Here is a 12,715-nt window from a genome sequence, read left to right as displayed (position 1 = left end):
ACTACAGCTTAAGACAAAAACGACTAAGTGGTCAAAAGTAAACATGTACCAGAAGGAGAGAAAGAAGTTTCATAAAACTCTAAAAAATCCTTTCCAGCCATGATCTTAACCTTGATCTACGAATGAGGATGGCACGTTATGTCTTGTTGTGAGCTTGAGGTGTATTTGGGCATTAATTTTGCTGTCGAAAATATTGTTCGCGTTCGGATAACACATAATTTAACTATTGCTCAAAACGAAGCTCATGTCGATTGGTGCAAAGAAATGCTGAGAAGATTCAATCGCTGGGCTTCCAAAGACATGACAGGCGACGAAACATAAAAGTAACAATTGACTGTACGGGTCTTTCAAGATCAGTCCAATTCAACAAAAGTTGTTTGCGCACGAAACATTTCGAAGCAAATGCTCGCTTGTTTTTTGTAATAACTGTCAATTCTGCTTGGTATACAAGCATTTGCTTGCCAGAAGTAATCGAAACAATCAGGGAAACCAATCACAGAAGACGAATCATTCTCCAACACGACAATGCGAAATCTCAAACGTCAGTTCAGACAAAAACGTTTTTTAACAGTCAAAACATTAAATTGATGGGTCATTGGGCACCCAATGATTTCTTCTTATTACCGTAGATCAAAAATAAATTATGAGTTCAATGTTTTTCTACATCTGATACGTTCATATCACTGTTTTGGAGATACCTCAATCAGAATGAAAAAATGTTTCGATAATTGGTTCAAACGAACTGTTATATTGATATTAATGAGGAGTATTTTGAAAAACAATAACGCCCTACTCAATTAAAAATATTTTTAATTGTCTATCTCGAAACTTAAGTAGGAACCCTTGAAAATGTCGATGTTTTACAGTGTAGCGTAAAAACGATTAAGAAACTCACAGCGGAAAACAGAAAATCGAGTAAACAACTTTTGACTAGGCGAATTTATTTTCCTTGTTATTGGTGTGGAGATGCTAAGGTTATTTAACGAAGTTTGTTGCTCTAATAATCGATAAGAAAACTTTATACCAATCGAAAACATTAATTATATATTTTTTATCAACTAACAAAGTTATACATGCAAATAAGACGATTTTATGAACCAAATATTTGAAATAAGTCTCCCATAATGCATAGAAACTTATTAAATTAGGTGATTGATTGTCGAGGAATTTTTTCCATTCCGATTAAGGTACCTCCAAAACATGAGATTTGAACACATCAACCGCTTCTTCAGCGACAGATCTTCTTCCTCAGAACTGTACAATAGGCAAGTGCGTCAACTCGTGATTTTAATACCCGCCCTAAAATTTTATATTCTGTTACAATGTGCCAACTCGTGATCGTGGTTGTCATGAAGATTAGACAACTCGTGACGGAAGACGTATGAAGAAAAACTGGAAAAAGTACTTTGGACAGTATTTAGAATTGCCATCCATTCAACAATCTAAATTTATTTCCAAATGTAATTACTTGAATCAGTATTCAAAATATATTCTCTTCGGTCAGTTTTTGAAAGATCTATATTATTGAATTTTCCAACTTTACTAAGTGGATTAGGTACTAAATTCCAGGTAATACTCTTAATGAATTTGTTACCTTTTCGTTTACCTGAAGTTGGCGCATCCTTCTCTCAGGAGATTAAAAATCCTCATGAGTTTTAGGGCACCTCCGGTTGAAAACCGAGAAAATGTGGCAAATCAAGCGATTAAAGATTAAAGTTAGATAATATTACTGATGAAATTATCGATCCACTCATTGTAAATACCTGTTGGTTGAGATAGTTCCTCTCATTTGATTTGTAAGAAGTAGCACTATTTATACAGGTGAGTTTTATTTTTCTTTAAATTTATTAGTATGAATCAAAATCAAAAAAATTGCGTATTGTGTCGACATAACGTGCAGAAGTTACAGACTTTTCATGTATTATCTTCGTTCGCCTACAAAGCGATCCACACGGTGACTTTTGGGCTATGCAACGGGCGTTTATGTGAGGTCTGTGGATTCTTCCTCCCAGCTGAGACTCCCGCTTTCTGACGATGAGTCGAGGCTGTCGGCTTATAGAATCTGCTACCAGCTGAATGTTTCCAGGCATTCTTGCTGTCCTTGGACGGCTTTGATGAATTTCGCCAATAGTGTAGTATTGTGGTATTGAATGGATTCAAGCTAAAATTGTTGCATTTCTTGGAGTATCCGCAATGTTGCGCAGTCAGTAATGTAACCGATACAGCCGTCGAAATCGATTAAGTGATCGATTGTTCTTGAAATACACGCACACGAAAAACGAGCGTTGCTCTCCCGTGTAGATCATGATGGAAACTAAACATTTTAAGAAACGCGATACTTTTGAGACACCCTGTATTAAAATTACTCTTTATGAACGTAAAGTTGTTTAAAAATCAAAGTTTAAACCTCTATATCTATATAATCAGTATGACACAATGCGGAAAAATTAAATAAAGCCCATTTTTACCAGCAACTGTTTAGAAGTTATGTTTTATTATTTTAATACCCTCTCATTTATAAAAATAGACTATGGAAATGACCAATTGAGCCTTTCTTTTTATAGTTTTTTGGGTCAGTTACGGTTTACTATAGTATAGTAAACCCTTTAACATATTTTCATCCCAAAATCCCTGATGACGTTCTTTAAATCTTGATGAAAACGTTTTTCCTGTTCACAAGTCATACATGTGAGATGTCAGGAAAAACATTCAAATGTGAGTGTTGGAAATGACATATTAACCTCTATTTGTTTAAAAAAAATTTAATAAATTTGCTTAATGTTTATAATTTTTACTATTTTAATTCACAAAAACTTTTCGACAATCTTTTTTGAACGACTTCCAAGCAGCTTTTTCATTGACAGATGTAGTCTAAGATTCCATTACTCATTTCTGTAGGTTTTTGATAAAACTTCAAATGAATATTTTGAGATTATTTGAAGTGATAGCGATGGGTTGCCTACCATAAGTTAGCCCCAAACCTTATTCTAATCAATCAATAATATAAAGTACAACTAAACAGGTATACGGAGTTGACAGAGTGACGCAAAAAAAAATTTAATATAATGTAAAAAACTTGAAATTAATCATTTTATTCAAAATAATTTCGTTATTTTCGGGCCATCCCTCGTAGATAAGTTGCAAATCTGATATAAGAGAAGAAGAAATATTCCGGATATTTCTGGGTTTTTAAAGTGTAGGGCAAGGAAATTCAAACATCTTACGTTTTTGAATGTCATTTAAAGGTCGTGCACGCTCCAGCTTTAGTCAAGTTACTGCATAAAGAAACGGGAGCTTTGAAATAATAGCAGACATTTGAAAATGTGGAAATTTCAGTACATCCACAATTTCACTCAAATCGAGGTAATCGCAAGCGTGTGGTTAATATCAAAAATAATATTAAGCGATTCAGAACGAATTTGTTTCAGCAAAAAATGACTTTCTTATTTTAAAGAAGGTCAACATATTTGGTGTTTATACTGTATGTTGTTTGGATATGTTTGACAAAAGCACTTTCTTTATTTTAACGTGATTTATATAAAAATTAAAAAATGATTACAAGAATGTCTACTTTCTCACACACCTAAAACGAAAATTTTGTAAAGAATGTTTCAAAAATTTCTGCTAAAAATAAAACTAAAAGAAGGTGACCACTTGCGGCCAGATTGTATTGGTGCGTCATATTTATGTTCGAAGTGCTTTAACAAAGTGCACCCTATCAGACTGCAGGCGAACTTGGTGTTTATGAGTCATGTCTGCCTGTCGAGTAGGTCTTGCAAATACTGCTCTAGGTGGTATTATGTTGGAGAAGCATCACCGTGGTAGTATCGGTAAAACAGAGTCAGGTTAGTGACCTTTCTTCTATGTTCTAAGCTTTACAAGTTTCTGGTCAAGTCTGGATCTCCTATAAGACGAACTCTTCCGTATTGAGGACACCATTTTTGTGACTATGCTCCCAACCTCAACACCTAACGAGCGAATTTGCGGTTATGGAGATATTTTGTGTCCAGACAGGACCAAATCCTGAGCCGTAGAATGAGCTTTGTTTGTAAAATCAGCAGCCTGGATCTCTGCTGCATTAAACTCAGGTTGCTTCCACCCCACTTCAGAATGTTTTCAAGATCGGTATTGATGGTACTGATCTGTTGCTGTCTACGGATTTGAGTGTCCTACGACACCAGTGTGTTATCGTCGGCGAAACAGTTTTGCCAAGTAGATCGTTGATATACAGGATATAGTAGGTGACAAGATGCATCCCTGGGGAACGCAAACCTCTCTGAGACTAAGTCAGTCGACGAGTTAGGACGACAAATTGAACGTATTACTGATCGAGAGGGAAGTCAAAAAGATCCAAATCATCGGATCTGAACTTAGAAAATCTTTACGCCATTTACGAGTGTCTAAGGTACTTGGATAAATATGTTTTTCATAGGAACTATCGCATTACTATCCTTGTAAGGTAGACGAGAAAGAGCGCCGGATATGCTCTGGTATTTGGTTAGGTTAGGTTAGGTTAGGTAGCCTTTTTACCCCAATTTACAAAAAAAATCCAATAGTTAATTATAGAGAGTAATATACAAATAACAAAACTAACTATACGGCAATAATAATTTGTATTAAAAATCAATAACAACATCGAAGCAGTACGCAGCATGCTCCGAATTAAATATTATTATTAGAATAGAGTAGAATGAACAGATGTTTGGATTTTATTTCAATTGGCAAACGATTGTGCATTTTTTGCATTGTAAAGTATTGAGCCCTTAACTAATTCTGAACGTGGAGTAGATGGATAAAGGTTGTGCTCCGCGTTTCTAAGTGGATAGTTGTGTAAATTTCTGAAATTAGAAAAGCGTGCTTACGAATTAGGCGAACATATTCAAAGATTAATAAGGAAGGAAGAGTCAATATTTTGAATGTTTTAAAGAAGTCCCGACAGTGAGTTCTACTCTTTAGTCTGAGTAAATATCCAAGATCTCTCTTTTGTAGTTTGAGGATTCGCTCGAATTGAGTCGCACAACACGTATCCCAGAAGGGCATATCAGATGTTCGACTCAATTAGGGTATATTAAACTGTTGAGAGGTGGATGAGTTTAGTTCTTTGTACACTGATATTAGCGCAAAAGGCTACAATGTATTTTCATATGATAAAACTTTAGTTTTAGAAACGTTAAGACACAAAACAATAGAATAAAACCATGATTTAAGGGTGATTAGGTCACTAGATATGGTCCTAGGAAGCGACGTGAGACCAGGGTTGCTACAAGAGAAACTAGCAACATATTTTACTAATGAGGTCTAGGTAGGCAATGTCGTTGATAAAGAGAAGAAAAAAATAGGACCTAGAACTGATTCATGAGGCACTCCACATTCTATTGGCTCGCAAGAAGACGCGTTGTGTCAACCCTTACAAGCTGACTTCTGTTAGGTTAGGTAAGGTATGACTTAAACCATGCTAGAGGTGTTTCCCTGAAACCGTAGTACTGCAATTTGTTAATTGAAATATTATGATTAACACAATCGAAAGAAAAATCACAAAATGTAGTTGCAGTGGAGAGATGGTTGTTTGGGCTGGATTAAATATTATTGAGGAGGGAGAATACAGCATCATTTGTGCATTTGTTACTTAAAAACCCAAATTATTGGAAATTAAGTTTTATATATTTAAACAGAAATGATGACAAATGATGACAGATGATGACAAATGACAATCGAAAAGTACTTACATGCGTGCTGGTTTTGGAGGTCTGATGGAGAAAAACAGACGATCGCGATCTTCTGGACGTAACACCAACATTTTCTCCACGCATAATCGCCTCGACAACTGGAATTTGAAAAAATTATGATGAAGTACTGGCAACTCATTGTTAAGAGCTAATCACTGCTTATAGCTGATCTAATTACGAAAAACTTCGAAAACGTTTCGATTTAATCTCGAACTAAACTCTCAACGAGAGTTCACTACTTTAGCTATAGAAAAAGTTTGTTAATAGTCTGGGGAAGTTAGGAAATCATATAGCATGAGATTACTACAATTTTGAAGTTTATAACATTTTTGCGAGCTCAAATGAAATGACTCCAGCGGAATTTGTTACAGAATGATCGTTGATCGAAAAGTTGATTTTTTGACCTTACTTCCTCGGATTATTATGCATCTAACAACTTTATAGGCTAATAGTCAAAGAACGGAAAGCCACACATAATTTAGGGAAGTCTAAAATTTTCACAGTGATTGTGTTAAAACTACCAACTAATTTAAACCCACGTGCGGCAGGTGTGATAATTTTATAAACTAAAAAAGTATTTTAAGAAAGCTGCCGTTTAGATAAGTCAAAATTTACTATTCCAGCTATTTGAAAAAGAAATTACACACGATTATCATGGTTTATGGAGGGTAGAAGTAAGGAGAACCGTCTTGTATGGGGGATTAGTTGATAAAATGTCCAGCTGTCCAATGTCCAATGTCCAATTTTCGAATTAATTTGTATATTAATAGTTTCTTTGAAATAGTTATGACTTTCAAAAAAGAATTTAATTTACTATCCTACTCTAATAGTTTGTGGCGCTCTTTTTAAAATTCTTCCACTTGCTACTATACCGCCACTTTAATTTGCTCCCTTTCAACGGACATTTTTCGATACCCTGAGATGGTTAGGACTTGAGCGACGGGGCTTATCTTGGAAAACCCGGCGCAAGCCTGGTTGAAGTCTGGGTAACTGAGCCCTGTCCATCCCATAGTCACCCAAGCCTGGCCGAAATCTAAGCCTTTGAAGCCTCTTGGTACTTTCGTTCTCTAATAATTTGAGCACTAGATCTGGACCAACCGTTTTTTAGCTTCTGAGCTATTTAATGTTCTAGTATTCTCTTCTGTTGATATTGCTAGTGATACTGATATATAAATAATTATGATCGCTAATATGAAGAAATTAAAAAAAAAAATGCTTCTTTCCATATTTCGATGCTTATCGGAAGTGCTAATAATGAAAGATTCATTGACATCACCAAAATATATGAAGAACTGGGGGAATTATTAGCTTGATTGGATTCCATGCTTTTTTTAACAAAGAAAAGAAGATACATTTCGATTTATTGAAAATATGTGTGGAATTTCAAAAGCTGTTGTAGATGATGGTAATCCGAATTTATCAGAGGATCGTTTACTTGCTAATTGTGTGGTGCAAAAAAATCAGTGGACGTGGCTGGTAGGAGATATCAACTTTTCTTCAGTAGTTGACAATTTCCCAAGAAAATTCAAAAGTTTCGATGCAAATTCTATACCTGCTTGTAACAGCGAGTTTTATCAACTGTTTTTGAATGCCCATGATATTTCCAGCATTCTGAAAAAAGCTTCTCAAAAACAACCAACAATGTTGAACTCACTTGAATATAGTTGGATGGAGGAACAAAAATGTTTAATGGAGATCAGCTGCCATGTCTAGTCAGCGAACAAGCGTGGATCCAGGGGAGGTTATGGAGGTCATGACCCCCTATACCCTGATTAATTAACTTGGTTTTTTGTTTCTTATAAAAGGGCGAAAGTACGAATTATTTTACACCGTGGATAAAGGGAGCCAATACTCCCAAATATTTCGAATATCAAAACAATACCTAATGAAACAAAAATAGAATGCTCAGGAAATTCAAGAACTAAAAATCTGCCATAAAATAATTAATATGAATGTCAAAAACAAAGTAATTAACTTATATTTGCTGGGTAAAAAGTTTAAAATACCATGTCTTTGGGGGAGGACTCGTCCTAATACTAATGAACCCCCGTTTGACAAGACCTTGGATCCGCCCTTGTCAGCGACTTGATTGATAATACTCAAGGTGTTATATAGTTATAAAATTGTCTTTAAAAGATTCGAATTGCTAACTTCAATTTTACTTTACAGAAACTGATAAAGCAGATAATGGAATTCATTGTCATGATGAAGACGACGATTCTGAAGTATGAAGAGAAAATAGAGATAAAAATATAATTTTTCTATGTTTTGATAATTTTTTGTTAGACGCAATGTTGCTTTCGATGAAAAATGGATTCATTTAAACCACCCGAATAGAGGTAGCTCAATAAACAAAGTTCGATAACTTCAACTATAATAGATCAACGAAACTATATACGCAAAAATATGTACAACGGAAGATTAAACTACGTCGAGCAAGTTACGTCTTTAGAAACGGCGCAGCATCGCTGAGATCTCGTCATCAGAGATCCAATCGCTTCGCTGTCTTGAGACAGAATGAAAAACTCCTCGATTCCAAAATGCCTCGACTAGGTTCATGTAAGTATGGAACAAAGAGCAGATAGAAGGATTTTTTCCAAATCAAGTATGTCGGGTTTTTAACACTTGGTACATAAAATCTTGTTTTTACACCATGAATGTCATTCTATTGATCTGTCTGTTCGTCTAGTTCATGCCGCGGTTTTTAATAGTTAAAAACTCGTTATTTAATGCAAAATAAATAGCTATTCTAAGGGAATCTGTTTGGGGCAAATTAATCAGTAGTATTTTGTAAAATGGGCCGGCCGCTCTTCTACACAATCGGCGCTAGTGACGTAGAACCTATTTGGAACGGATCTCGGCCGGTATAAAATATATCCAGACTTGTAAGCTCTGTGAGTCATAATTTATCAAAATGACCCTGGAATGGATCAGAAATTTGAATAAAAAATTCCAAAACATCTTGAAAAGTTTGACGGAAATGAGATTAAATTTCTTTTGTGCGAGAGTTACATTATACCAGATTGATTCATTGTTATCCTAAAGTTGAAATTACTTGTTGAAAGCCCCATATTTACTAACTTAAAATTCTTCAATATTCATTTCTCCGCACAAGTTGCCCCAAGAAAGTTGCGAAACTTTTGACGCCCCGTTAAAATTAGTTTCCTTTTCAGTTCGAAACTTTTTATAACTTTCATGAAGTTTTCCAATAGATTTTGCTTGCCGAAGAACTTTTTCCATCATGACATCAAAGTTTTATTAATACAGTAATACAGTTGGGGGGTGTAGCCAACTAAGAACCACTCGGTTGCTTTTTCTTTGAACAGTTAACGACACCCTTTTTATTTTTTTCGGTTATTTGATATAAAATTGCGTTATGTTGTATCCGTTTTCATTTCTATAATTTTATTTCTAGTTTATACGAGAGTTGCTACTTAAGTTTTGAGTTATGGCAACACTGATATGTCAAATCTGACATTTCGACGTTGATTAAACCCAAAGTAGTGTATCGATTATTTCGCTTCGACTTTTGGCGATAAAGCACCATTTCGAGCCACCGTCTATCTCTGGTTGTCGAATGTTTTGCCAGAAATCATCGATGCTGTGCGTAAACTGACATTGCAACATCATTATGTAACATACCGTGAGATTGAGACATACTTGGGCATTAGTACTTCCCACATACATCCAATATTACATGACCATTTGGCTGTCAAAAAGATTTATTCCCGTTGGATACCGCATAATTTGACAATCGCTCAAAAAAAGATCATGTCGATTAGTGCAAAGAACTGTTGAAAAATTTCAATCGCGGTGCTTCGTGACAGGCGACTGTATGGCTCTTTAATCTTGACATAATAGAAGCCTTTGCGGACTACCAGATGATAATAATATAAGGAGCTTCACTAAAACACCCCGAAGAGAAATGGACATGTATGGAAGTCCTGCGAAAGCTGGGTAAAACAAAACAAATTGACGTACAACAAAAACCATTGAAGCAGGCCTATTGTGGTTAAACCACGGGAAAAAACGTGCACAAAAGACTACCAATATAGCAAACAAACTTTACGCGGTGGTTGGACGACAATGGGAAAGAAAACAAGACATCTTACGACCCATTTACGAAGGAGATATAAAACTAATATCCCTTTACGGCGCAGAAATTTGGGGACATAGAACACAAGAATTACTTAACAACTAAACGCCACCGAATGACTATTCCGATAACAAAACGAAACTAACATGAGCCACGTAAGTACTAGTTGGATGTATACCCTTGATAATAGAAGCAGCTGAGAACCACAGATACTTCCAAATGACTAGAAATATGAAACAAGACATAAGTATAGTAACCATAGACAAGCATTATTCGAATACCCACAGAAAGGCACAGATATAAACATATACGTCGACGCGAGCTTTAAGGACGAAATGCGATCAATAGGTATTTACATAAAAATTATAAACCAGGGGACTTAACACTCACAACTCATCGAGACAAAAGACATTCACGAACTAGCATTGAAAATGGGACGATGGAACAAACAGATGGACAGATACAACCATAACCGAAGAACAAATTGAACACACAACTAATAACTAAAAGATACATTAACGACGACACAAGGGATGAAATGTTATATACAACACAAACGAAGAGAAGAGACAAAAATGAAGGTTGCGCTTCAACTAGTAAGAGATCGACAAATACCAGACATGAAACATATTAGAAAAAAGACAACTGAAGAAGGCAATAAAACGCAACAAAATCGAGAGTTGACAGAGTTAATGGGACGTGGACAGTACAGGCTGAAAAACTTACTAATTGATAAAGACCTTAAACGAGGTACGATTTGACTTAAATTGGAAAACGACACAATTACTGACGGGATACGGACATATGCAGGAATACTACAATCAGAGACAGATAACAGGCAAATGCGATATAGAGAACACACTCAAAGACCAATATCACCAATATAACAGCAGGCACGCAAAACATTGACAGACAGGCTAAAATCCTTAGACAGGACATACCCACCAACAAACATAGACGCGCAGGATAAAAAAATGATACAATGGGTGAATTAATAAATAATCATAACACCAACACAAAAAATTAAGATAGAACAGACGATAAACAATTGAAAATAGATATAAATATGTGTAAATATCTTTATGTTTGCATGTATGTGTGTGTATATATGTACAGATATGAAAAGAATATTTCTGTAAAATATTATAATAAAGGAAAACGTTAGTCATCTTTCCCCAATAATTTTTGGAGTGTGGTTGATGGGATGGTGTTCTTCTTGGTTGAGGTGTCGCTAGAAAAAGGAAAACTAACAGCATGCTGAAAGGTATATAGGTAGGCCATCAGGCCGAATCTATTTCTTTAAAGCCTAGCCGAATCCAACAAAAGTTGTTTGTGCACGAACCACTTCGAAACAAATGGTCGCCTGTTTTTCCGGACCAACTAGATATGCTGCCACCGTTCGATGAGAACAACTTAGAACGATTAATTCTGATTGGTACACCAGCATTTGTTTGAAAAAAATCAGGAAAACCAATCGCAGATGAATCATTCTCCACCACGACAATGCAAGATCTTACACATCAGTCCAAACATGGGTACCATAGATGGGTCATCCGCCGTACAGTCCTTGTTTGGCATCCAATGATTTCTTCTTATTCCCGCAGATCAAAAATGAATTATGAGATCAACGTTTCTGCGCTTGAAGAAGCGTTGATGCGTTTAAATGACATTTTTTGAGGTGCCTCAATGGGAATGGAAAAAATGCTTCGTCAATTGGTTCAATTGCATGCAAAAATTTATTGATCTTAATAGAAAATATTTCGAAAAACAAAGAAGCCATATGCAGTTATAAATATATTTTTTTATTTGTCTTCTCAAAACTTAAGTAGCAAGTATTCCTAAAGAATGTGAAAAGCTGACGCCTCCACGGCTACTATTACCACATCATCCGATGAATGGTTGGCATTTTCGAGATGTCAAAATAACCCTAGTTGCAGCCGAAATAAGGGACTAGCACCAGTCTTCATCCTCTTGTTTTGATTTAGGTGATGATGACGGTACCTTAATGTTGTGAAACAACTCACAAAAAATCTTTCTATCATTTCGAGAATGCTCCTAAGGTAAATTGCAAAGTAACCATAGGTATATTCGCCAAAAAAAGCACTAAAGGAAATAAGGGCACTAAAAAGGTTGAAATAGGATAAACCGGACGAGAGTAGTTTCATATTTAGCTAAAAAAAATGTTAATGAAAATTAATTTACCTCCGTCGCCAATAAGACGCATCTGTAACAGCGAAGGATCTTCATTATGTTCTTCTAAAACGGTATCATCAGTTACTGTCAGGTCCTGAAACAATAACAAACCATTTAAGAGGGAGCTCAAAACGAGATTTTGAATCTAACAATAATATTTTCGATTCAGTCACGTAATAGTCCAATCATATTAGAAGTTTCACACCAGAATTAGAAGCTAGTTTACATCTCTTAAATTAGGTATTATGGTCCCACCAAGCTGATAATCAGAAAAATTGTTTAAAATATAATTAAAAATGAAATTTGAAAGTTCCCCATCAAATTTTATTTATGATTAAATGTAAAAAATGGGTTTTTCGCTATTTTCAGTAAAACTATAAGTTTAATCAAAAAAATACCCTAGAAAAAAATTGTAGATCATAAAATTATCTACAAAAAATGTATGAATATTTTTTTTCCTACGAGCCACCGTTTCTGAGATATAACGATTCAAAAATTTGTAAAAGTTGTAATCATTATAATATATATGAGTTGTAATGTTAAAATATTTTTAATATGAATTAGCCCCTTATCCTTTATCGTTGTTTGATGACATCGGGATTCGTAAAGGTCGCTTGATATAATGTAATATAACGGGTAAGAAATTGTATGCAAGTCTCTGTAAACAGTAAACAAATTCCTAACCTCAAATTTTTACTAA

At 35.1% G+C, this 12,715-nt stretch overlaps 1 protein-coding gene across 1 annotated transcript in view; it reads right to left on the bottom strand.

Annotated features, from left to right (window-relative positions):
• The window catches only part of LOC130897264 (probable JmjC domain-containing histone demethylation protein 2C), a 318,396-nt gene that overhangs the window by 249,444 nt on the left and 56,237 nt on the right, over nucleotides 1-12,715 (bottom strand). The window contains exons 5-6 of the mRNA XM_057806023.1: nucleotides 12,025-12,109; nucleotides 5,727-5,824 (exon numbers count right to left, since the gene is read on the bottom strand). Of these exons, the coding sequence (XP_057662006.1) occupies nucleotides 5,727-5,824; nucleotides 12,025-12,109 (183 nt within the window). The remainder of the gene's footprint in view (nucleotides 1-5,726; nucleotides 5,825-12,024; nucleotides 12,110-12,715) is intronic.

The sequence above is a fragment of the Diorhabda carinulata genome, chromosome 8 (genome assembly GCF_026250575.1).
Source record: "Diorhabda carinulata isolate Delta chromosome 8, icDioCari1.1, whole genome shotgun sequence".
NCBI classification, from domain to species: Eukaryota; Metazoa; Arthropoda; class Insecta; order Coleoptera; family Chrysomelidae; genus Diorhabda; species Diorhabda carinulata.
This window is presented reverse-complemented; position numbering and strand designations above follow the sequence as displayed.